Genomic DNA, 26810 nt, shown 5'->3' with positions numbered 1-26810 from the left:
CTCAGGTAGCCAGGTAAACGGGCGTGGCCGTGTTTGATGCTCACTCTGGCAAACTCACTATGGGGTGTCCAGTGACGTAGCCATCGTCCTCCTTCCTCTATCCCTCCTCATCCTTCCATCCTCCATCCTCCTCCTCCTCCTACATCTCCTCATCATCCTCTCCATCCTCCCTCCTCACCCTCCATCCCCTCTCCTCACCCCTCCATCCCTCTCCTCACCCCTCCATCCTCCCTCACCCCTCCATCTCCCTCACTCCACCAGGGATTATATTACCTGGGTGTCTGCTCAGATAGAACCTAACCTAACCCAATCTAGGTTAGGTTAGGTTAGATTGAGGTAGGTTTGGTTAGGGTTAGATTAGGTTAAGCTAGGTCTGGTAAGAGAGTCCTGACGAAGGTGTGAGGCAGGTGTTGTTTATGTAAGCAAGGTGTGGGAGGGTGTAGGTGGGGTGTATGAGGGTGTAGGTGGGTGTGGGTGGGTTTATGAGGGTGTGGGAAGGAAGAGAAGGAAGGAGTGTGAGAGTGTAGGAGGGAAAGAGGAGGGGAGAGGAGGTGGGAGTGGAGAGATGGAGGAAGGAAGGAGTCGACAAGGCCAGTAAACAAGGCTTGGTTTAGTCCACACACACACACACACACACACACTACCTTCCATACGTGCCAATAAAACCCTTCTTTTCACCTGATGACGTCATATTATACAAGGTGTTCACATTAAGATTTCCCTCTGACACAATCATCGCCTTGTCCCAACATCAGTAACGTACCGACTTCCCACACTATTCTAATATACGTATATATAATTATTTCCTCTCGTAAACAACTATACGTGTGAAAAACGATTAAATATAAAATAATCGTAAATGTAAATAATCAGTTAATGTAAGAGATTTAATATTTAGAAATTAGTTAATACGAGTTGAGGAAATGTTTACATCTTGAGACAGAAAACGTCAGCATCAGGAGAGGGATAACTCAAGTGAAATGGGGCAGTGGCTTCCCGTAGAGTAATGTCGCGGACCACATACTATTTTTATTATATTTTTATTGTTTTCTGTTATTTCTACCCTTGTCCTACGCCAAGCTACAACCTGCACTACAACCACAGTCACAATTTAAATCATAACCCCCTTCTTAACAACCTTACTCTCATAACCACCATAATTTTGACCGATTACATATAAGGACTACAACCTCCTTTAGTAATAATAACCACAATTCACCTCACAACCTAGGGGTACTCAACCAGCACAATATTCTACTACAATCACAACTATTTATCACAACCCATCTACCACTATCAAAGCCCCATACAATATCCACAACCACCTCCACCACAATCCTTTACCACAACTACAACCCCTACCACACCCCCTTCCACAATCCTTTACCACAACTACAACCCCTACCACAACTCCTACACAATCAGACACCCCTATCACAATCAGACACCCCCCTCACCACAACCCCTTACCACAATTTGCCCCTCTTACCCCTGGTGCCACAACCCCTTGCCTGCAGAGGGTCGGGACGCCAAGGTGTGGGTGGAGGTGGTGGTGGTGGTGGTGGTGGTGTGGTGGTGGTGTGTGGTGCCTGGTGGTGTGGTGGTGCCTGGTGGTGGTGGTGCCGTGGTGGTGCCTGGTGGTGGTGGTGGTGGTGCCTGGTGGTGGTGGCCGGGCAGTGTGGGTGCCAGGCGGTGAGGAGATCTTGTCTGGCATTGGCCTCACTCCACCTCCCTCACCACTACCTCCCTCACTCCCTCACCAGGTGCCATAAAAATCCTCCTCCTCTTCCACCTCCTCCTCCTCTTCCTCCCTCCTCCTCTTCCTCCCCCTCCTCCTCCTCCTCTTCCATGACGAGAATTGATAATTTTCTTCATCGATTTCGGGATATATGTATGTATGTATGTATGTATGTATGTGTATGTATGTATGATAATAATAAGATAAAGTATACAAATGACGTTAATGGTTCACGTATAACATAATAATAACAAGGTAGAGAGGTCATTTAACAAGGAATGACAATTACAGTACAAATGTGAGATTGGCAGAGAGACAGAGATAAACAAAGGAGAGAGAGAGAGACATAAAGAGAGTACAAGATAAGATTAGATAAAAAATAAACAATAAAAGAGAGAGAGAGAGAGAGAGAGAAGCTGATACAAAAGTCACATCAGCTGATCACTTGTAAACAAACACACATCCCCCTTCCCTCCCCTTCCACATCAGCTGACTCCCACCTCCACCCCCTCTCGCCCCCCCACACCTTCGTCAGTATCACTCACTCTTTATCTTGAGATGGGCGCCTGTCACCTCCTATCTCTCGTTTATAGGTAAAAATGTGGGCGTGAGGGCGGCGGTAGGGTAGAGGTGTTGGATTTCACTCTGGGTTTATAGTTTGTTGAGAATGTTACTTGGTGGCTAGGGAGGAGGGGGGGAAGAGGGTGTGGGGAGGAGAGGAGGTGGTGGAAGAGGTGTGTGGGGAGGAGAGGAGGAGGTGGGAAGAGGTTGTGTGGGGAGGTGGAAGAGGTGGGGAGGAGGAGGAGGTGGTGGAAGAGGTGGGGAGGAGGAGGAGGAGGTGGTGGAAGAGGTTGTGGGGAGGTGGGAAGAGGTGTGGGGAGGAGGAGGAGGAGGTGGTGGGAAGAGGTTGTGTGGGGAGGAGGAGGAGGTGTGGAAGAGGTGGGGTGGGGAGGAGGAGGAGGTGGTGGAGAGGTGGGGAGGTGAAGGTGGGGGGGGAGGAGGTGGTGGAAGAGGTTGTGTGGGGAGGGAGGTGGGGGAGGAGGAGGAGGTGGTGGAAGAGGTGTGGGGGAGGGAGGAGGAGGAGGTGGTGGAAGAGGTTGTGTGGGAGGTGGAAGAGGTGTGGGGAGGAGGAGGAGGTGGTGGAAGAGGTGTGGGGAGGAGGAGGTGGGAAGGGTTGTGTGGGAGGTGGAAGAGGGGGGAGGAGGAGGAGGTGGTGGAAGAGGTTGTGGGAGGAGGAGGAGGTGGAAGAGGTTGTGTGGGGAGGAGGAGGAGGGTGGGGAAGAGGTTGTGGGGGAGGTGAAGGAGGTGGGGGAGGAGGAGGGAGAAGGGTGGGGAGGAGGAGGTGGTGGAAGAGGTGGGAGGAGGAGGAGGAGGTGGTGGAAGAGGTGGGGAGGAGGGAGGAGGTGGTGGGAAGATGTTGTGTGGGGAGGTGGAAGAGGTTGTGGGGGAGGAGGAGGAGGTGGTGGAAGATGTTGTGTGGGGAGGTGGAAGGGTTGTGTGGGGGGAGGAGGAGGTGGTGGAAGATGTTGTGGGGAGGGAAGAGGTTGTGGGGAGGAGGAGGAGGAGGGGAAGAGGTGGGGAGGAGGAGGAGGAGGTGGTGAAGAGGGTTGTGTGGGAGGTGGAGAGGTGGGGAGGAGGAGGAGGAGGTGGTGGGAAGAGGTTGTGGGGAGGAGGAGAGGTGGTGGAAGAGGTTGTGTGGGGAGGAGGAGGAGGTGGGGAAGAGGGTGTGTGGGGAGGTGAAGGGAGGTGGGAGGAGGAGGAGGTGGTGGAAGAGGTGGGGAGGAGGAGGAGGTGGTGGAAGAGGTGTGGGGAGGAGGAGGAGGAGGTGGTGGAAGAGGTGTGGGAGGAGGGGTGGAAGATGTTGTGGGGAGGGAAGGGTTGTGTGGGGAGGAGGAGGAGGTGGTGGAAGATGTTGTGTGGGGAGGTGGAAGAGGTTGTGTGGGGAGGAGGAGGAGGTGGGAAGATGTTGTGTGGGAGGTGGAAGAGGTTGTGTGGGGAGGAGAAAGAGGAGGGGGAATGTAGCAGAGAAACAGACTGATATTATTATTATTATTATTATTATTATTATTATTATTATTATCATCATCATTATCATTATTACTCTTGTCTCCCTTTTAACATCATCACTCCTCCTCCTCCTGTCTTCTGATTGGTCAATATTCTCCTGTCTTGTGATTGGTCAATATTTTTTTCTCTGAATGGGTGTGAGATGTGACGTCACTGAGCCATTGATGTGTTTCCGGGGGTGAGTTGCCAAGTAGTATATCTTCATTCATTGTATATATTTTTGTGCCAGGTGTGTGTGTGTGTGTGTGTGTGTGTGTGTGTGTGTGTGTGTGTGTGTGTGTGTGTGTTGTGTTAATTCGCTTTATAATTCAACTTTTTACACCCACATTACTGTCTGTCTGTCTGTCTGTCTGTCTGTCTGTCTGTCTGTGTGTCTGTCTCTCGTACACAGTATTACCACCGTGTCGTCGGAAAGGAATTAGACGGTAGCTAGATGGGCCTCATACAGACTTACTGAAAACTCTCGCCAACTGACACACCTGACACCTGACACCCTACACATGACACCTGACACAACACCTGACACTCGACACCTGACACACACCTCACACCTGGAACCCCACTACCCCCATACCTGAAACCCCCTGACACCCCTGACCACACCTGACACTCCACACACAGGAACTCCACCTGAAACCCACACCTGAACTCCACACCTGAACCCCACCTGAAACTCCACCTGAACCCACCTGACCCTCCCACCTGACCACCTGCACACACCTGACACCCCACACCTGGCCAACAGACTGTGGTGGAGGTATCAGGCTGCTGGCTATGAGGAGAGACATTTACTCACCTGACGGGAGACATAAGTGCTTCTCGATATAGCGGGGTTAGGTGTGCCTGCTGTGTGGTGGTGATGGTGGGAGGTGGTGGTGTGGTGAGGGGGTGTGGGGTGGTGGTGGGGTGGGTGGTGGTGAGGAGGGTGGTGGTGGTGGGGAAGGGTGGTGAGGGGTGGTGGTGGTGAGGAGTGGTGGTGGTGGGGAGGGTGTGGTAGGGGGTGGTGGTGAGGATGGTAGTGGGTGAAAGTGGTGGTGGTGGTGGTGATGGTGGGGAAGGGGTGGTGAGGATGGTAGTGGGTGAAAGTGGTATGATGTGTGGGGAGTAGTATGAGGTAGGGGATTGTGGGGGTGTTGGTACATTTAAATGATCTTATGGGTGCGTTCGGGTTATAGGAGTGCCTTAGGGTCATTTAGAGAGCATTGGGATCATTTAGAGTGCGTTGGGGTCCGGGAAGTTGGTTGGGTACACCTTGATGTGGTGTGTGTGATAGGTGGGTCATATTAAGGTGCAATGGTGTGTGTGTGTGTGTTTTTAGGTCAATAACTCTTCCAAACCCATCGTGGTGAAGAGGGCCATTAGATCAGTCACCCTCCATTTGTTTACATCAACAGAAAACGGGAATAAGTGACAGGACTGAGATATTTAATCTGGCCTCGTGGAGTACTAGGTATCTTCCCCCTCCCCCTACCCCGGTGACGTTTGAGGTGGAATTATCGCGGGCAATTAAAGATCCTAAGCGTCAGTTTCACCGCTTGAGGAGAGGAACGTTGAGTGCTTGGGTACGGCTAAAAATAATACGTTACTCTCCTCTTCCCCCCCCCGTACTCCCCTTATCACCCTCCCCTCCTCCTTTTACCTTCCTCCTCATCCTCTAACCCCCCCTACCTCCCCACCCAGCACGTGTACACAAAGGCAGGGGTCGGTATAAAGAGATGGGCTTAAACGCACCCTACCATACATTCTGCTCTCCCGTCCGTAACGCACCCTACCATACATTCGCTCTCCCGTCCGTAACGCACCCTACCATACATTCGCTCTCCCGTCCGTAACGCACCCTACCATACATTCGTTCTAAAGTATCCTACGTAAGAGTCCTAAGAATTCGTAAGATTATTTAAACAATAAGAGGCGTAGAAGTGAGAGACAACGTGTAGAAGTGACCACGTGCAATAGACTTTCACTCAAATAGTGGAGATGACGTTCAGGGTTCATAAACATTCACTCCCTACCTTCACTAACCCCAATTACCAATAAATGGCCACCATCACACCTGTTCCTTTACCTGTAACCCCCCCAACCCATCCATCTCCCCTACGTCACCCCCCCCCCCCTTAACCCTCCCTGAAAAAAGTGGTCCAAGTGACACCCGAGGGAAGCCAGCAAGTGGTAAGTGGACACGGTTGATGGTCTACGGGAAAAACCTGACTCAAAGAATGGAGATTGACAAGTTGATTCTGAAGTCTCTTGTTGGTGTTGTGTTTTTACTGCCTCTTACCCGTTAGTTCGTCGACCTTCTGGTAACCCAATCACTCTAACGCACATACACACACACCTCTCTCTATACACCTAAACACACACACACACACACACACACACCTCTGTACACCTAAACACACACACACACACCTCTATACACACACACACACTATACACACACACACACATACACACACACATACTGTAAATACACACACACACACACATACATTTACACTAAACATCCATCCCAACAATATTGATAGGAGAGGTGGCTGTGTGTGTGTGTGAGAAATACTTCCTGGTGGTGACGAAATACACACTAACAATATACACACACACACACACACACACACATACACGACACGGATCTTATTATTAACGACTTACAGCTGCATCAAACCACACCCCGACAATAATGCTTTAATTCGCATATTGAAGCCCAGGAAAAAGTTCACGACCTCGCCTCAGCGCTCAGGAAAACTAACACCCTTTGTCATCATCCACGGGAGCGTTACCAAGTCATTTATGATATATTTGAGTATTAATTAAGTATTTTTAATTGATTAGACACTAGAGAAATATGAACATTATTATTATTTAGTTTTTTGTTTTTTGTTGTTGTTATATAGCGTAGTTTAAGGTGTCGAAGAGTACTGTACTTCCCGCCATTTCCCGAGGTGCGCGCCAAAACCTGCTCCTCCTCCTCCCCCTCCCTTCCCCCATGTTTTTGTTTACATCTTGTGTGGGCGCACCTATTTTCCCCGCCCATCTGATCAACTACTACTGCCTTGCTGCAGGTATCGTCACGCCGCACGGAGAAAAAAAGGAAACTTATAGCCGTAAAAATAGCCAACACATGCGTCTAGATACTGGAAAAATAGCCACTTTGGTTTGATAGCGTTTGTGAATTTTCGATTTTTTTGTTCCATGGTGTTTGTGTGTGTGTGTGTGTTTATCCCAGGTGTTGACAAGGCTTGGGGACTGGCACCACGCCATGACTATACTTCCGTGCTGCCTTGTTTATTACACACACACACACACACACACACACACACACACACACACACAAACGACTATAGTACAGTATTATAAAGACACTCAGATCCATCTTCTTCACGGTCACAGGTAAGACAATATAAGACGATCATCACTCGCCCCTGCCTTCTCACTTCCTCACGGCAGGTGTGTGTGTGTGTGTGTGTGTGTGTGTGTGTGTGTGTGTGTGTGTGTGTGTGTGTTTTCTGCTGACCTTGGAGCTGTAGACACCTTCCCTGTCATCCTGAAATTGTGTTTTTGTTATTGTTTTTGTCCCTTTTATTTACATGATTCTGTATATATGCCGATTGAAAGCAGTACCACTACACACCACCACTACCACACACACACCACTACCACTATCACTATCACACACACCACTACCACACACCACTACCACACACACCACTACCACATACCACTACCATCACACACCACACCACACCACTATTACCACACACACACCACTACCACACACACACCACACATACACTACTACCATCACACACACCCACACACACCACACACCCCACCACCACCACACACCACTACCACACACACACTAACACCCCTCCCATCCCACCACAACACCTCCACACCCGCACCACAACACCCTTCCCCTCCACCTTTTGCCTCCCACACACACACACACCACTGATAAAACATTAGAAAAGCTGAAGGCAAGAATCCCACTCACGGGCGGGATGAAAACAAGAGCGTGTGGTGGGCGTGTGGGGCCATCAGGGGCGTGGAGCTAATGTTCTTTCATGGGGTGTGTGGGTGGAGAGAAGTGGGTGTCGGTGGAGGGGTGTGATTGTGGGTGGAAGGGTGTGGGTGTAGTTGGTGGAGTATGGATGGAGTGGAAGGTTGCTTGATACTCTGGGCAGGTAGTGTAGGTTAGGTTAGGTTAGGTTAGGTTAGGTTAGGTTAGGTTAGGTTAGGTTAGGTTAGATTAGGTTAGGTATTCAAGGGTTTAAATTATTGTACTCATGGGATCAAAATTGTACTGAAAATGGGTTACGTATATATTTCAGTTACTGCTACTACTACTACTACTACTACTACTACTACTACTACTACTACTACTACTACTACTACTACTACTACTACTACTACTACTACTACTACTACCACTACCACTACCACCACTACTACTACTACCAAATCTTATAGTCCTTTTCAGTCTACCATCCCACACACCCTAAACCTGACCCATAATAATAAAAAAAAAACTACAAAACTTAAACACAAATTAACTTAAAACTCACCTACCCGGGCCAGGTGAAAACACGCAGGTAAGACATATAATTAGGATTTACGTGGGCAGGTAAATAAGCTTGAGAAAAAAAGAGAGTCCTTGAGAGATACGGATGAGTTTTTGATGAGGAAGATGATGGTGAGACTTCATATGTTGTTGGAGTGAGAAAGGTGAGAAAGAATAATACTCTTTGGTGGATGATTAAGGAGGTGAATTTTGTAGACAGGTGAGAGAGAGAGAGATGGGAAGATGAGAGAGAGATACAGGTAAGACGGGTGAGAGAAAAAAGAGAGGGAGAGACGAAGAGAAAAAGGGGGTGGGAGAGAGAAAGAGAGACGGGGAAGAAGAGAAAGAGAGGGTGTGGGGGAGGTTGTGGGGAGACTAACCTTGGCGCTGTTATGCTGGTGGGGAGGAAGTGGGGTTATGGGGAGACGTAGGTGGGGAGGTTTCATGGGTTCTAGAGATAGTTATAGAGGGTTTCGTGGGTTCTAGAGATAGTTATAGAGGTTTCGTGGGTTCTAGAGATAGTTATAGAGGGTTTCGTGGGTTCTAGAGATAGTTATAGAGGTTTCGTGGGTTCTAGAGATGGTTATAGAGGTTTCGTGGGTTCTAGAGATAGTTATAGAGGTTTCGTGGGTTCTAGAGATAGTTATAGAGGTTTCGTGGGTTCTAGAGATAGTTATAGAGGTTTCGTGGGTTCTGGAGATAGTTATAGAGGTTTCGTGGGTTCTAGAGATAGTTATAGAGGGTTTCGTGGGTTCTAGAGATAGTTATAGAGGGTTTCGTCGGTTCTAGGGATAGTTATAGAGGTTTCGTGGGTTCTAGAGATAGTTATAGAGGTTTCGTGGGTTCTAGGGATAGTTATACAAGTTCTCATTGGTTCTCTAGTTAAGGTTATTTTGTAGAATCTTACGTTATAAAATAATTCCCTTAACTTTGCAATTAAAACCAGAAAATCCTTAAAAAAATCGAGTTGGATAAAATTTGAAGAAAAAAATATACGTTGAAAATTTCGTCTTAAAATTATTACCGTATAAGTTTCCTTTCGGCATTAAAAGTTAAGAAGACACTATAGTAAGTTAATTTAGAAGGAGAATTAAATAATCGTAAGTAAACGTAGTAATTAATACATCAGTTACTATTATTATATTATTTATACACCCCGCGGTCTCTTTATATCTATTCGCATCTCGACCTTCTCTTCTTCTCGTCTCGTCCAGAAATATCTCCGGCTGCGACTATTTCCGTGGCGATGATGTTGGCTGAGTGACTATTTCTGAAAGCTTGATTGCACTATGATGGAAGGAGGGGGGGGTGGGAGAGGGAGTGGGAGGCAAGTCGCGGATGGATGAGAAGCGAGGGTGTTTTGGCGCCAAGCTGATTTTGGCGGGAAGTTACGTAACAAGATTGGGAGACCTTTGTGCCAAGGTTGTCTTATTACAGATACTTCCTGCCCTCCCCCGTGTGTGTGTATGTGTGTGTGTGTGTGTGTGTGTGTGTGTGTGTGTGTGTGTGTGTGTGTGTGTGTGTGTGTGTGTGTGTGTGTGTGTGTGTGTGTGTGTGTGTGTGTGATGATAATTGTAAACAGTTACCTTGGAAGACACAATAGATTAAAACGAAGTGTAGTTAGGTTAGGTTAGATTAGGTTAAAGGGGGTTAGGTCAGGTTAGGTTAGTGTAGGTTAAATTTAATTAAGTTGGGTTAGGACAATTTAAAACCAGATTAAGACTCCATTACAACGCTTTAAATTCCAGATTAAAACACTTTAAGGACACTTTAAATCCTAACCTAACCTAACCTAACCTAACCTAACCTAACCCACACACCAGGAAGAACACTTCTAGATAGGTGTTATGACCCAACACCAGGAACAGGAAGTAAGGAGTGACAGAGAGAGAGAGAGAGCGAGAGAGATATAGAGCCAGAGAGAGAGAGAGAGAGAGGGAGTGAAATATATAGAGCCAGAGAGAGAGAGAAATATATAGAGCCAGAGAGAGAGAGTGAAATATGCCAGAGAGAGTGAAATATAGAGAGCCAGAGAGAGTGAAATATATAGAGCCAGAGAGAGAGAGAGAGAGAGAGAGAGAGAGCCAGAGAGAGAGAGTGAAATATATAGAGCCAGAGAGAGAGAGAGAGAGAGAGTGTGAGTGAGTGAGTGAGTGAGTGTGTGTGTGTGTCAGAGAGAGATTGAAATAGATAGAAATTTACATACATACATACATACATACATATATTGAAATGGAGAGAGAACTTGAGAAAGATTGATTGAACGAGATAGATCCAGACAGACAGAGAAACAAAGAGAAATTGAGGAGAGAGAGAGAGAGAGAGAGAGAGAGAGAGAGAGAGAGACAGAGATAAAACTTCAGGCAGACAGACAGATTGAGATAAAACTTGAGAGAGAAAGAGAGGAAAGGGACGGTAATGTTGCACCTGTGGTATTTTGGGAGATGTGTGTATGGGAGAGGCAGGTGGGAGGGTAGAAGGGCGACAGGTGGGAGGGTAGAAGGGCGACAGGTGGGAGGGGAGGGAGAGTTCTGGAGGCAGGTGGAGAGAGAGAGAAAGAGAGAGGAAACATGTGAGAGAGCCAGACTGGGACGACACCTTTCTCCTCATCCTCCTCCTTCTCTTCTCCTCTTCCTCTTATACTCCTCCTTTTCCTCTTATACTCCTACTCCTTCCTCTTCCACTCCTCCTTTTCCTCTTCTACTCCTCCTTCCTCACACACACACACACACACACACTATTGTTTACTTACAGGAGACATAAACCACACACTGACAAGAGGGGATACAGTTCCCCTCAGGTAGCTCTTTCCCCTTGGTGTGATGAGGGGGAGAATAGTGAGGGAGGAGAGAGAGGGGAGTATAGGGTGAGGGGAGAGAGGAGAGAGAGAGAGAGAGAGAGAGAGAGAGAGAGAGGGAGGGGGGGAGCTGGGTATAGGGAGTAAGGGGGAACGAGTGAGGGGAGGGGGAGAGAGAGGGACGGGGTGTATGGAGTGAGGGTAGCCCAGTTTCCAGTGAGGCTTGGTGCATAGTGGGTGCCCCTCGTTCAGTGTAGTGTGTCTGCTCAGGGCGTGGTGGCGGACAGGGGAGGAAGAGGGCGGAGGGAAGTAGGTGATGCAGGTATAGTCGTCTACCTACCTGTCTCTCTGTCTATCTGTCTGTCTGGCTACTTAAAATCAAGACAGACAACAGCAAAATGTCTCAAACCTCCGTGAAGAAAGATCTATAATTGAGAGATAATGAGGAAAACGTTGAGATAAAAGCGTAATTGAGAGATAAAATGTGAGATAATGAGGATAGGATTAAGATAAAGGCGTAATTGAGAGATAATGAGAGATAACGCCCTGAGGACGCTGGGTGAGGGAGTGTAGGTGAGAGGTAAGGGTAGGTGAGGGGGAGTAGTGTGTGGCCTGTCGCGTGGTCAGGATACTACTGTTGACATGCCTCGCAGGAGAGGAATTTGTACCTGCCTAAGGTGCCTTGGGGTAGGTTCACTTACCTGTGTGTGTGTGTTATGTACCTTTTATGTGTGTATGTAATATTATTCATACTATTAATAATGATAAGAATAATAATAATGATAATTACAGTAATAATGATAATAATAATAATAATAATAATAATAATAATAATAATAATAATAATAATATAGGTTCGTACTCACGGTCGTGGTATCTCACTAACATGTCTCATTATGTTGCGAGTAACTGAACGGCGGTGGGTAGTGACCGCAGACTGTGTTTACATTTTGATGGTGAACTGAACTAAAAGTGAGAGTGAAAGTTGTCAAGTAAAATTATGTGTTTGGTATTTTATAGTGTTATTTTATTATGTTTGTTATTTTAGTTTTATTGTTGTTGTTATGTTTTAGTTGTTTATAGTTTGTCCTGACGAGAAAAATATGGTGATGGTTTTCTGTCAAGATATGTGAATTATTATTATTATTATTATTTACTTAGCGTTTAGGGGTACAGACTCATCTTTTCAGTCAACCTTAATAGCTGACGATTTTCCATATTGTATTAAGATTAACTAGATTTATGCAAGTATTTATCACGTATTTGCATTATTTTTAGTTTATCGTATTATTAATTTATTCTTCTCTCTCTCCTTCTCCTCCCTGCCTACGCCTCTCGTGTGTGTGTGTGTGTGGGCTCTAGGCATCAGGCACGCCGCTCTCCATGTTCGGCTTCCCAGGGCCTGACGGAGAGTACGCGCCCTCCTCCCAGGAACTCATTGAGCGTCAGAGTCAGGACTTTGTCGACGAACGCCTCGCTGAGTTCCAGGCCCAGATACACCAGCTACAAGGTGAGTATCCCACTGTGTTTACTTTCGTGGAAGAGGGATTGGATTCGTATGGATTTATGTTGGTCTTGCAGGTTTTTATTTTATTTTTTATTTTAATTTTTTTTTTCCATCTCCGAGTCCGAGGTTCAGATACTTCGATACAAGGTGAGTATCTCACTGTGTTTACGTTCATGGAAGAGGATTCGTCGTATATGGATTTATATCGTTCTTACTGGGTATTTTTTTTTTAAGATTTTATTGAGTTGAGTTACAGATGAAGTTACCAGATAAAATACCCATTTTTTGTATACCTTCTTGTAACAGGTTGGGATTCGTGTGGATTTATTTTTATTTTATTTATTTATTTTTTTTACGGGGATTAGCCCACCCGGGCACAGGTCACTGACCCACATCTGGGCCTGAGGGGGGAAAATATAATAATAATAATAATAATAATAATAATAATAATAATATCTATTATTATTATTATTATTATTATTATTATTATTATTATTACAACAATTAATAAAATTGATAACAAATTAATACAAATAAAATAATAATAATAATAATATTAATAATAATAATAATAATAATAATAACCATAAATAAATACAAAAAATAAAAAATAAATCAAGAGTGAGAAACGATATACATTATGTGTGTTGTGTTGTCCAAGTAAGAGAAACAATTGAGACCCTGCAATTATGTGTAAATGAGGCAAATTACTAAGAAGAGATGACGTCTCCTTAATTTTACTTGGGTTAGATGAATGTTATTATCCATAGACTATATTATAAATGCGTATTGGCTATTCTGTCCGGTGATTTAGGTTTAACTGAATCAAAACAGAGATGACAAACAACAGTGGAGGGTGTACCAGTCTCTTGCAGAATAGTTGTCCCGAGAAACATAATTTATCTTACATATGAAGGAAAGTATTGGAACAACCTCTCGACCATCAGTACCCCTCCCCCCCTTTCCTTCCACTCTTCCTCGACCCTCTTTTTCTCTCACGTTCTCTCACTCTGGTTTTTCACTTTTCCCCAAACACTAACTTTTCTATCTTTCTCTCCCTCGTCTCTATATCTCTCTTCTTCTCTATTCCATTCTACTTTTCTCTTCCTCTCCACTTCTCTTTTCTAACTTCCCTTCACAATCTTCGTCTCTTCTTTCCTCTTCCCTATTCCTCATCCTCCTTCTTTCTTCCTCTTCCCCCTTCTTTCTTGCTCTTGCTCCTTCTCTCTTCCTCTTTATTTCTCTTATCTTTCTCCTCATACATATATCGAGAGAGAGAGAGAGAGAGAGAGAGAGAGAGAGAGAGAGAGAGAGAGAGCCATATCCCTGACGTCAGTAGAGCGAAGGGGGAAATTGGTAGGTGTATCTGTGACGTCAGCAAGAGTTACAAAAACGAGCCAGCCGCAGCAGACGTCGAGACCAAGAACGAGAGGTCAGAAGCCCCAGAGCTGTAAACAAGGGAGGGTAGTGACAGCCAGGAGGGGGAGGGGGATGGAGGGAGAGGAGGGAGGAGGGAGGAGTGGAGGAGAAGAAAGAGATGGAAGGAGAGAGGGTGAGAAGAGGGAAGGGGAGAGGCAGGGTAGATGAAGGAAGAGGGGTGGAGGGAGGGTAGATGAAGGAAGGATGGGTGAGAGAAGAGGGAAGGAAGGAGGACGAGTGGAAGGATGGGTGGGATAAGAGGGAAGGAAGGAGGACGAGTGGAAGGATGGGTGGGAGAAGAGGGAAGGAAGGAGGACGAGTGGAAGGATGGGTGGGTAACCTAACTTAACCACATCAGTAAATGCAGAGTGGGTGATTAGTCTGCTCAAATTCTTTAACAAAAACAGACTTTGATGTTGAAACACACTATTAAATAATATGGGACGTCATGAGAGAGAGTGCGGGCGGGGGGATGGAAGGGGATCTAAGAGGAGAGAGAAAGATCCAAAAGGGAGAGAGAGAAATGTGAAAGAGATAGATTTGTTAAAGAAAGAGAGAGATAGAGAAGAGGGAGAAGGAGAAGAAAAGGATAGATAGAGAAAGAAGAAGATAAGGAAGGAAAAGAGAGATAAATAAGGCAATATGAGACACAGACCCGTCAAGTATACCCGACTTCAAATCAACATTGAGACGACCAGGTGTAAACAAACCCCTAAGCAACGGTCCTGGCTCTCTGATTGGTGGATGTGAAGGGCCTGTGTGTCTGTGATTGGTGGAAGGTGAAGGGTTCGTGTGTCTCTGATTGGTGGGAGGTGGAGGGTCTGTGGGTCTGTGATTGGTGGAAGGTGGAGGATCTGTGTCTCTGATTGGTAGAAGGTGGAAGGTCTATGTCTCTCTAATTGGTGGGAGGTGGAGGACCTGTGTGTCTGATTGACTGAAGAGGTGACGTTCGTGGCAAACTCCAACATTGTAGGTTACGTTTTCTATACAGCGCAGAAGAAAATGTGTTGATGACGCGTTGGTATGACGCTTGGGGGACATACATACATACATACATACATACATACATACATACAATAAATATTAGATACTTTGGCTATATAATGAGGTAATACTGTGGAGCACTAGAGTCACATCATATATAGGGAATAATAAACAGAAGAGGAGACAACACGCCACCCTGCAGGAAGCCTCAACACCAATGTTTACCTCCGTCTGTCTAGTGCCCACCCGTCCATCACCCAGCTTTCAGGAGAGATGTACAGTACTTACCATAGTGTGTGTGTGTGTGTGTGTGTGTGTGTGTGTAAGGCGGGTTTTCGAGTGGTGGATATAGATGGTGTGTTGTTTGGGGTCGTATTGTGAATTCTTTTCCTGTGATGTTACGAAGGAAGGATGGGAGGGGTGATGGCTGGTCAAGTGTTACTCCATTCTGTGTATGTGTGTGTCTGTATAGCCTAGTGTGTAACATTTTGTAATATTTGTTTTCATTAATTATTGTGTTTTTGTTAGATAGATTATGAATGTGTAATTGTGTATCAATACGATTCATTTCGCTACACGATTTTATTTCAAAGTTGACTGCAAGTAAATAGATACAGACAGACAGATAGATAGACAGACAGACAGGCAGGCAGACAGGCAGGCAGACAGACAGGCAGGCAGACAGGCAGGCAGACAGGAAGACAGGCGGGCAGAGAGACACAGATACACTGAAAGACAGGCAAAATGTAACATAACGACACATGTCTCTTCGTCATATTTGAAATAGGCTCTAAGCAAACCACACACACACACACACACACACACACACACACAGACATATATACACACATACTTACACATACATACACTCATACACACATACAACACATACACTTACATATACACACACACGCACACACACACACACACACACACACACACAGACACATATACACACATACTTACACATACATACACTCATACACACATACAACACATACACTTACATACACACACACACACACACACACACACACAGGAGAGAGAGAGGCCAGTTGGTGTGGGTAAACGCAGCTTCCGACTAGAAACGCGGGTAACGACGATTATCTGTCCGAAAAATTCCAAGCAGATTTCTCAGACACACCATTTGTTAGCATGCCTAAATATTTCTCCCCCTCCCTCGCCCTCTCTTGCCTGCTCTCCTTCCCCTCCCCTCTCATGCCTGCTCCACCCTGCTCTCCTCCCCACCCTCTCTGGCCTGCTGCTCCCCCCTGCTGTCCTTCCCTGCCCTCTGCCCCTCCTGATCCTCCCATTGCCCTCTTGCCCTGCTTCCTTCCTGCTGTCCTCCTCTGCCCCTATCCTTAGCTCCCCCTCCCCTCCCCTCGCCGTGCCTTCCTCTCCTGTTCCCCTCTCGCCTCCCCTTCTGCCCCTCATGCCCCTCTGCGCCCCCAAACCCCTGCCCTCCTGCCCCCCTGCTCCCTCGCCACCCCCCTGCATCAGGTCGCACCGTGTGCCCTTTCCCCTACCTGCCAAGACCACTTCTTGAAATGTATTCCTGTTGTTGATGATGTGGTTTTGTTATTGTTCAGTTTTTCTTGTGGTGTGACTGCTATGCCAGCACACACACACACACACACACACACACACACACACACACACACACCCAACATACTGGTAAAATGACTCCACACACACACACACACACACACACACACACACACACACATACACACATACACACATACAGAGATTAATACCTACACAATCTACCATGTGAATCTAAAGAAGATAAATACATATGTACACACACATACATACTTACACACACTCAACAGCAGGTGTGGGAAATAAGGATGATGTTACGAACTCAAGAAACACTTTTTTATTCTTTTCTTTTTTTACAAATACGCGCAATGATGGGTAAGGCAGCTTCCATAGTGTATTAAAACATAGGTCTCTCTCTCTCTCTCTCTCTCTCTCTCTCTCTCTCTCTCTCTCTCTCTCTCTCTCTCTCTCTCTCTCTCTCTCTCTCTCTCTCTCTCTCTCTTTGCTTCTTTCTCTCGCTCTCTCGTTTGTGGTTTATTTATAATATTACCATCAAAGGGTTTCGTCCGTATTATTAAACATCTTCCCTTGAAGAGGGTCGTCGTGTTTCAACCCGAGTTTTAAACTAAATGAGTCCTGAGGGACACCACAGTACTGTACTTAACGGGGTGGTGTGGCGGTAAAATTAACTAATTCAATAAATTAATTTATAATATTGGAATTAGTTAATTTCTCCAAAACTCCGGAATTAATGACTGTTGAACCTCATCAAGGTTAAATAATCGTAATCAAATGGTTAAATCATCATCAAAGGGTTAAATCGTCGTCTTCAAATAGGTATATTATCATCATTAAAGGGTTAAATCATTATCCTTAAAGGGTTAAACCATCATCAAAGGGTTAACGTATCACCCACCTGAGGATTAGTTACCTTAATACAACAGACAAGGAGGAGTCCGTCAACACACTGGTCTACCTGTCGGGTTACCTGTCGAGTCACGCACACCTGTTGACTCACCATCGTTAACTGAGGCTAATTCTAGTCATCGTGTGTGTGTGTGTGTGTGTGTGTGTGTGTGTGTGTGTGTGTGTGTGTGTGTGTGTGTGTGTGGTCAGTTAGTGGTGGTTCTGTGCCGTTTTGCTGATAGTTGTGGTGTGTGTGTGTGTGTGTGTGTGTGTGTGTGTGTGTGTGTGTGTGTGTGTGTGTGTGTGTGTGTGTGTGTGTTATTGCATGTTTGAGTGTTTGGTGTTTTTGCTTGTGAGATCTTTATTGTTCTCCTTCATTCATTGATTCATTCATTGATTCATTGATTCACTCTCTCTCTCTCTCTCTCTCTCTCTGTGCCTGTTAGTTTAGGTTCCTTTGTGTTGTGTTAGGTTGGATTAGGTTAGATTAGCCTGGGCTACATTTAGGCTAGGTTATTGTTAGGTTAGGGCCCATTAGAGCCAGTTGGCCTTGTAGCCCTAACCGAGTCTTCAGCCTCCATACGGCTTGTGGTGCGTCCTGCTTGTCTCTACGTGGTAAACACACTCTCTCCTCTCTCTCTCTCTCTCTCTCTCATATGCACACACACACTTGAATCACATATGAACATTCAAGGCCTGGAGAAAATGTTAAGGAGAATGTATCGTGCTTGATGTTTTGAGATAAATATTGAATGTATGTGTAGCTAACGTGAAGGCCAAGGATGGAGAGGTGTGGTGGTGGAGCCTGGTGGGTGTGAGGCGAGAGGGTGCGAGCGTCTCCTTCAGTGGAGCCTGGAGTAGCGGGCGGGGCTACAGGAGGTAAACATAACATGATGAACCTCACGTGGTTATTGTTGAGTGTTTATAAGGTGTGTGTGTGTGTGTGTGTGTGTGTGTGTGTGTGTGTGTGTGTGTGTGTGTAGGGAGGTGTGTGTGTGTGTGTGTGTGTGTGTGTGTGTGTGTGTGTGTGTGTGAGAGAGATAAATACAGATCTGGAAACGAGTTGTGTGTACTGATACAGAAACACACACACACAATACGCACATGTTCCGGATAATAATGCACTCAATTGAGGACGCACGTAACATACCTATGTATGCGTTCATATATTAAGAACACACGTGAAGTTATGCATGTAATCAGACGTTCACTTTTCTTCTCACACACACACACACACGCACACACACACACACACACACACACACACACACACACACACACACACACACACACACACTCACTCGGTCACAGAAGGAGAGAGAGAGAACGAGAAATAGAGAAAAGGGAGAGAGAGAAAGAAAAGAGTTAGAGAGAAGGGGTGAGAGAAATAGAGAAGAGAGAGAGAGTCCTTGAAGGCTTAGAACTCATGATTGTGCTTCTAAAACTGGTTTACCCCTTCCACCTGCTCCCTCCTCCTCCACCTACACCCTCCCCTTCCCCTTCACCCTCCCCCTTCCCCTTACACCCTTATCCTGCACACTCCCCCCTTCACCCCTTCCCGTCCACCTGCACCTTCCCCTTCCCCCTCTTCCTCCCCCTGCACCTCCCCCTTCCCCTTGCACCCCTTTCCTGCACTCCCTGTCCAACCCCTTCTTGGCCACACACACCCACACACACACACACACGAGTAGGAGAGAGAGGAGGAAGAGAAGAAGGAGGAGGTGGAAACAGAAGAGAAGGGAGGAAGGGGGGTATAAGGACGAAGAAGAAGAGAAGGAAGAGCAGAAATTTGATGATTAGGACATGAAGAACGTGGAGGAGATGGAGGAGCAGGAGGAATAAGAGGAGGACACGGAGGAGGAGGAAGGACTGAGGATTTTGCAAACCTTTAAGACTCTCTTTGTTCACCTGAGAGACAGACAGGCAGAGAGACAGACACACAAAGAGAGAGATAGAGACAGAGAGAGATAGTACTCCACAATTTACAAGATTCACCGCGTCATGCAGCTGAAAATCATGCAGTATAAGTCGTGGCTTTTATTACTTGAGTCATGTAGCCTTATCAGTTAAGTCAAGGATTATGTCAGGCAGTTTATCAATAGACGCGTCCAGTATTAGTCATGCAGTGTAGATGTTTTAGTCATACAGTATTTCGGGCAATTCATGGGTTAAATCATTTAGTATAAGCCATGCACGGTATAAGTTAAGTCATGCAATTAATCCCATACCGTTTATTATTTAAGTCATGCCGTAAATAAAAAAAAAATAAATAAAAATCTGTCATGCGCGAGTTATTTTATGTTATACAGTAAACAAAATAATGTAAAAAAAATCAGTCAAACAATTATTATTTTAAGTTCATCAGATGAGTCATGCAAAAAAAATCATACCTTGCAGCTTATAAATCATTCATATTGACGAGAAAGTCATGCAAGGCGAATGATGATTTGTGTAGTGCAGAATAAATCATGAAATTTATCAATCTGGCCATGCATTATGTAGTAGAGAATAGATAAAGATATTCATGTAATGCACCGTAAGTCACGTAGTTCTTCACCTTAGTGTTTTACAAGGGCAAGGGAAATGATCATGCAATGCAGCTGTAGCCATGCACATCATCACCTTAGGACATGTTAATTACTGAACCATGCAGCTATAATCATGCACATCATAACCTAAGCACACGTTAATTACTGAATCATGCAGCTGTAATCGTGCCCATCATGAGTGAAGTGTAGCAGTGCAGGATAATGATCATGCCATGCAGTAGAGTGACCAGGAAATAGGGAGGAAATCATTATTCATGCAACTTAACAGAGGGGACCAGGTCATGCAGGGGGGGGGGAGGGGGTGTCAACAAAGACCATTTTAGGTTTATTGGAAAGATTAATCAGTGCATGAGAAAATATATAATAATAATAATGATAATAATAATAATAATAACAGCAACAACAACAACAAAAACAACAGCAACAACAACAGCAACAACAATGAAACAGAATCAACAACAAAAATAATAACAATGCAGAATATTCATATGAAATACAACAAAGACAACAAAAACATGATGTGTATGGAGTCATGCGCGGCTACAGACCCTAGTCATGCACTGCAGCGAAAATGTCATGCAATAGTCTAGAGCCACCAGCCGTTGTCATGCAGTAAACATGTCTGGCCGTTGTGTAGGATCGTAAGACACTGTAATGCAGTATAGTACACGTCATGCATAGGTGCTGCATTGTGGTATATAGAGCTTTAGTCATGCAGTGCTGTTATATAGAGCTATGGGTCCACGAAAATAGAGCCTATAATTCACCTTGTGTCATGCAGCGTTACATAGAGCCTCCGCCAGGGCACTCAGACACAGGAGACATGCCATGTACTATGCCCAATGCCCTGGGATAGAGGTCAGGCAAGACAATCCAGGGCATCACGCATGGTTGCACACCTCTACCCCACACCATGCATCTTAGAGCTGGTGTGTGTGTGTGTGTGTGTGTGTGTGTGTGTGTGTGTGTGTGTGTGTGTCCCTCTCACTCCATTCTCTCCCCTTCCTTCCCTTCCTCTCTATCCCTCCTCCCTCTCCATTACCTCCTCCCGTCCTGGCTAACCTTGAAGGGTCACAAGGGTAGTACTTTGTCAGAAATGGCCACCACCGCCAGCTCGTCTTCAATGCACCTTTGGAGATATAAGTCTCAACCAACAGTAATTCAAGTGACAAGACAATGCTAGGTAGGTGTGTGTGTGTGTGTGTGTGTGTGTGTGTGTGTGTGTGTGTGTGTGTGTGTGTGTGTGTGTGTGTGTGTGTATTAGCCACACTTCAGTGACTATATTAAATAACGAAAATAAATAACAATGAGACAGACAGAATCAAGAGTGCTTAAGTGTGACATCTGGTGGTCACTTCTTCCTCTTATTACCATCACTTTAAACACCTGATGGGCACCTGGGGGGAGGGGGTAGGGGGGACCTAGGAAGGACTGATACAGTGATAACAATAACATAAAGATGAAGAGTAGGTAAAGGAAAGAGAGAGAGAGAGAGAGAGAGAGAGAGAGAGAGAGAGAGAGAGAGAGAGAGAGAGAGAGTTAAGATGGTTGTTGGTGCTTGTTGTACTGTGACTGGTTGTGAGTTGTGATGGTTTAGCTGAGGGGTTGGTGGTGTTGTTGTGGTGGTGTGGTAGTGGACCAACTCTGACCGCTCCTGTCCTTCACCTACCCTCCCTCCCTCCCTCCCTCTCTCCCTCCCTCACGCCCACATCTCTCCCTCTCTTGCTTTATCCTCCCTCCCTCCCTCCCTCCACATTCCCCACCTCCCCCTCCACATTCCACAGTCCTCCCTCCTCCCTCCCTCCCTCCCTCCTACAGATCCATCTCCTCACCTGTATCACCACTCCACCACCCCCATCACCACCTCACCTCCCACCACCACCCCTCCTCACCACCACCTCCTCATCACACCACCTCCCCACCACCACCACCAAGTTTATTTTCACAGTTCAGTGTTAAGACCAAAAGCATATGTCAACAGCCCAAGTAATATATATTCTTGTGTCTACAGTCCACCAAGGTTCGCGTGTTGGGTCCTGTTGTAAGTTTGTCGTGTGTAAAAGGAGACGATGGCCAGGTGTAAAAGCTCTTTCTGATGTGGGTGTACAGAGACGGGGGTGTACAGTGATGTGGGTGTATAGAGACGGGGGTGTACAGTGATGTGGGTGTACAGAGACGGGGGTGTACAGTGACGTGGGTGTACAGAGACGGGGGTGTACATAGTGACGTGGGGTGTATGCAGACGGGGGGGTGTACAGTGACGTGGGTGTACAGAGACGGGGGGTGTATAGTGACGTGGGTGTACAGAGACGGGGTGTACAGGTGATGTGGGTGTATAGAGACGGGGGTGTACAGTGACGTGGGTGTACAGAGACGGGGGTGTACAGTGACGTGGGTGTACAGAGACGGGGGTGTACAGAAGACACTCACCTACACCTTGTCTCTCACCTCCATCAGTACAGATGTTGTGTGGTCGTCTTTGATGTACCGATTTTACCTCAGGTCGTCACGGGTCTAGACGGAAAATTATATTAGGTTTTACGGAGTCGAATAATCACCCTCTTTTGTGTGTGTGTGTGTGTGTCGCTGTGGATAAAGTTACAGCCAGGTTTTTACTTTGACTTTTAATACAGGCGTCATTAAGGGTCACCAGTGCTTGTACCGTGAAAGGAAGCCTTTGATGTGTCGCCAATAATTAACTTCACCGACTTGTGTGTCAACATAGAGAGTTACTGTAGTCTAAGCGATGGGGTTTCATTGGCTGACACAGTATTACCACATCAATCGTTGAAATTCATCCGTGTGAAGGTATAGTGTTCTTAGTCTTTACTGAAGCCCTTGTAAGTGGCAATATTTAGTCAGGTTAACACATACATTGAAAAGGTTTATAATGTTTTGGTTGCTGGTAGAGTGAGGGGTACAGTATGTGGGTATAGTGTGTGGGTACAGAGTGTGGTGGTGAGGGGTATAGTGTGTGGTGGCTGGGGGTACAGTGTGTGGTGGTGTGGGGTACTGTGTGTGTGGTGGTGTGGAGTACTGTGTGTGGTGGTGTAGGCTACAGTGTGTGGGGTACAGTGTGTGGTGGTGATTGGCTCACCTGGCCTATGAACGACTGAGATGAATACAATCGTCTGACGTTAACCAAATAAAATATTAAAAGAGGCGTCCCAGGAGCGAAAGACTTTAAAAAAATAATAATAATAAATAGAAAAATAGTGAATATTAACTGTCGTAGATGAGAATTATAATTAGTTTTGAATTAAATTTTTATTTGAAGTAATATTAGTATTTTTAAAATGCATTGAAAATCATTTGTGTTTTATGTACGTGTTAGTGTTCTTACAAATGCTGCTGAATATTTATGATTAATAGAGACAGAAATAGATATTACACACACACACACACACATATATATATATATATATATATATATATATATATATATATACAGTATATATATATATAATTAGCCCTCTCTCATGGTGAGGACTACAGAGTATAAGGTCACAGGAGCTGGTGTAGAGTGCCAGTTGCTGGTGGGGGGGTGCCAGGCCTGGATGTGTGGCACCAGCAGAGCCATTGTAAAGGGGGGCGAGAGCCATGACCCAGCGAGCCTGACCTAACATTGCCCCCGCTTTCATCTTGTGGGTGGGAGGGGGTTAGGTGTGTGTGAGGGTGTGGGTCTTATGAGGGGTGTGGGGGGGGGGGTGTCTGGCATCAACCTCTCCTGCTTGTGAACGCCAGGCGATGATGGTTGCTTGGTTACAGCGGCTGACATTAACCACAATCAATACCTGCCATGTTTACTTCTTGTTCACGAGGTATGAGCGAATTGATGACTGTTTATTGATGACACGAAAATATGTAATCTCTTCACCTTTAACCCTTTGAGTACGATAACTTAACCCTTTGAGTATGATGACTTTACCCCTTGAGTACGATGATTTAACCCCTTTGAATATGATAACTTAAGCTCTTGAGTACGATGACCAAAACTCTTGAGTACGGCGACTTGTTACCTTGAGTACGATGACTTAACCCCTTGAGTACTAAATTGTTATGTATTTACCAAAATGTGAGGAATTTATATAAATAAAGTTGAAAACATTAAGGAAATTAAAGACAATAGTGGGAGTCTGACAGCTTTCTGTAACTAGTATCTAGACTAAGTACCTCACAGGGACGTACTGTACGACACGTACTTTAATTAATACATCAATTCATAGATGTATATTTTCTTTTCTGTCAGATTGACTTGAGGTGGGCCCGAAAGGGTCTTCAATTTCTTGATTAGTATCATATATATTATCTTTAAATTTCCCAATGGTACAATGGTATATACATATTATTGAAAACCTCTGATTTGGTTATTCTCTCGTAATAAATACTAAATTAATGTGCCTGGAATTTTTCAAATTTACTCCTGGAAAGCCAGGGAATTTTGTTCTGTCTAGCCAGTAGGCACCCTCAGTACGATGACTTAACCTTTTGAGTATGATGACTTAACCCCTTCAGTACGATGACTTAGCCTTTTGAGTATGATGAGTTAACCCCTTCAGTACGATGACTTAGCCTTTTGAGTATGATGAGTTAACCCCTTCAGTACGATGACTTAACCTTTTGAGTATGATGACTTAACCCCTTCAGTACGATGACTTAGCCTTTTGAGTATGATGACTTAACCCCTTCAGTACGATGACTTAGCCTTTTGAGTATGATGAGTTAACCCCTTCAGTACGATGACTTAGCCTTTTGAGTAGCTACGATGACTTATTAACTTGAGTACAATAACTGAACAACACCATCACTACCAGCAACAAAAATAATGATAACAATAACAACAACAACAACAGGACGGAGAGAACGAAAGGGAAGGAATGAAAAGTGATATGGCCAGGCTGGTCACTTTCTCTCTCTCTCTCTCTCTTCCTTCCTTCCTTGACCTCCCACTTCACCTCTCCATTCTAATCTGAGTCTTGGGTCACGGAAACGTCTTGGGTGATACAAACTGAGGAATGAAGAGAGAGAGAGAGAGAGAGAGAGAGAGAGAGAGAGAGAGAGAGAGAGAGAGAGGGGGAGGTAGAGAAGAGAGAAAGGAGGGTAGAGGAGAGAGAAGAGGGAAGAAAGATAGGAGGAGGCGGAGAGAGAAGGGGAAAGTACAGAGGATGAAAAGAGAAGAGAGAGAGAAAGGAGGGGGTAGAAAGAGACTAATATTTTTTAATAGAACAAATTATTATACAGTCAAGCTACATTAATCTATTCCCCTGTATATTTAAGATGACCTCTTGACCTATTAACAGGGGTCACACAGGTTGGTCAGCTTAGGTGTGTGCTAGGTTGACCTCACTAGGGGAAAGGTCACAGCAGGGTTAGCTCCCGAGGGATAATTATCAGATATGGCCAGTGCTATGTGCGGTCTTGGGTATGTGAGTTTGTTGACCAAACTGGAGTGGTCCATGGAAGAATTGGCGAGGGCCAAGGAAGAAATTGAGAGGGCCATGTTGGAGAACCTGAAATTAAAGGAAGAGCTGGCGAGGTTAAAAGGGAAGGCTGGACAGGGAAAGCCAGTGTCTGACGAAAACTCAAGCGAGTGGAAGGTTGTGAGTAGTGGGAGGACCAAGCTGGTGGTGAAGAAGTACACCAAGGATACGATAACAACGACAACAACAGCTAAGTGTACCAACCCATTCAGTCCCTTGATAGACGAATTGGACGTTAGTACAGTCAGGGACAGGGATGACAAGGAAGGTATAAAAACTTTAATTGTTGGTGACTCACAGGTAAGGTACATGGACAGGGCCTTTTGTGGTAAAAACAAAAATAGGATGAGGGTGTGTTTGCCAGGAGCTGGGGTGGGGGATATAATTGACAGGATGGACAATATCTTGTCTGGTAATGGGAACAAACCCATTATCTGCCTCAGTGCAGGAGGCAATGATATTGGCCGGTGTAGGAGCGAGGAGCTTCTTGATAAGTTCAAGGCAGCTATAGATCGTATTAGGTCTAAGGGAGGGATCCCTATCATATGCGGTGTCCTGCCTAGAAGGAGAGTTATTGACTACGACTTGACCTTGGTAAGAATCGTATTGTCGGGGTTAATGGGTCTTATAATGTTGGGTTGGGTGAGGCAGGTGTGAATGAACGTATTTTCTTCTTCTTTCATTCACTGTTATTCAATTTCATTCTATTTGTGTGTGTGTGTGTGTGTGTGTGTGTGTGTGTGTGTGTGTGTGTGTGTGTGTGTGTGTGTGTGTGTGTGTGTGTGTGTGTGTGTGTGTAGCATGAATCAACAGTAGAGAAAGTGTAAATGTGTTAAGGGAGGGAGGGGGGAGAGGGAGGATCATGTCAGGGGTTTAAAAGGTGGCACGATTTTTGTTTTTTTGTACATGTGGGCGGGGGCACGTGGGGGTGGGAGGAGGTGGGTGTGTGGGGGGTTATGTGGGGCTGTGCGGGGGAGGTGGATGGGTTTAACATAAGAATGGAGGAAACTGCAGCGGGCTATTGGCCCATACTGGGCAGTCCCGTTTACACCCAACCTCTATCGCTCATATAGCCATCAACCTATGTTTGAAGCTATCCAGCGTATTCCAGTTAATGATGATATTTGGTAACTTGTTCCACTCATCCACTACTCTATTTCCAAACCAGTGTTTACCTATCTCGCGCCTAAATCTAAATTTGTCTACTTTAAAACCATTGCTACGAGTTCGCTCCTGGTTGGATAGTTTGAGCACCTT

General features: G+C 45.5%; 1 protein-coding gene across 1 annotated transcript in view; it reads left to right on the top strand.

Annotated features, from left to right (window-relative positions):
• The first annotated feature begins 12546 nt into the window (after window positions 1-12546).
• LOC121854283 (serine/arginine repetitive matrix protein 2-like) overlaps window positions 12547-26810 on the top strand; it is a 28510-nt gene continuing 14246 nt past the window's right edge. Inside the window, exon 1 of the mRNA XM_042348852.1 lies at window positions 12547-12673. Coding sequence (XP_042204786.1) covers window positions 12547-12673 — 127 coding nt within the window. The remainder of the gene's footprint in view (window positions 12674-26810) is intronic.

Source organism: Homarus americanus, unplaced genomic scaffold, assembly GCF_018991925.1.
Source record: "Homarus americanus isolate GMGI-L3 unplaced genomic scaffold, GMGI_Hamer_2.0 scaffold50564, whole genome shotgun sequence".
NCBI lineage: Eukaryota > Metazoa > Arthropoda > Malacostraca > Decapoda > Nephropidae > Homarus > Homarus americanus.
The sequence above is the reverse complement of the archived record's forward strand: the minus strand, read 5'-3'. Positions and strand labels throughout refer to the sequence as shown.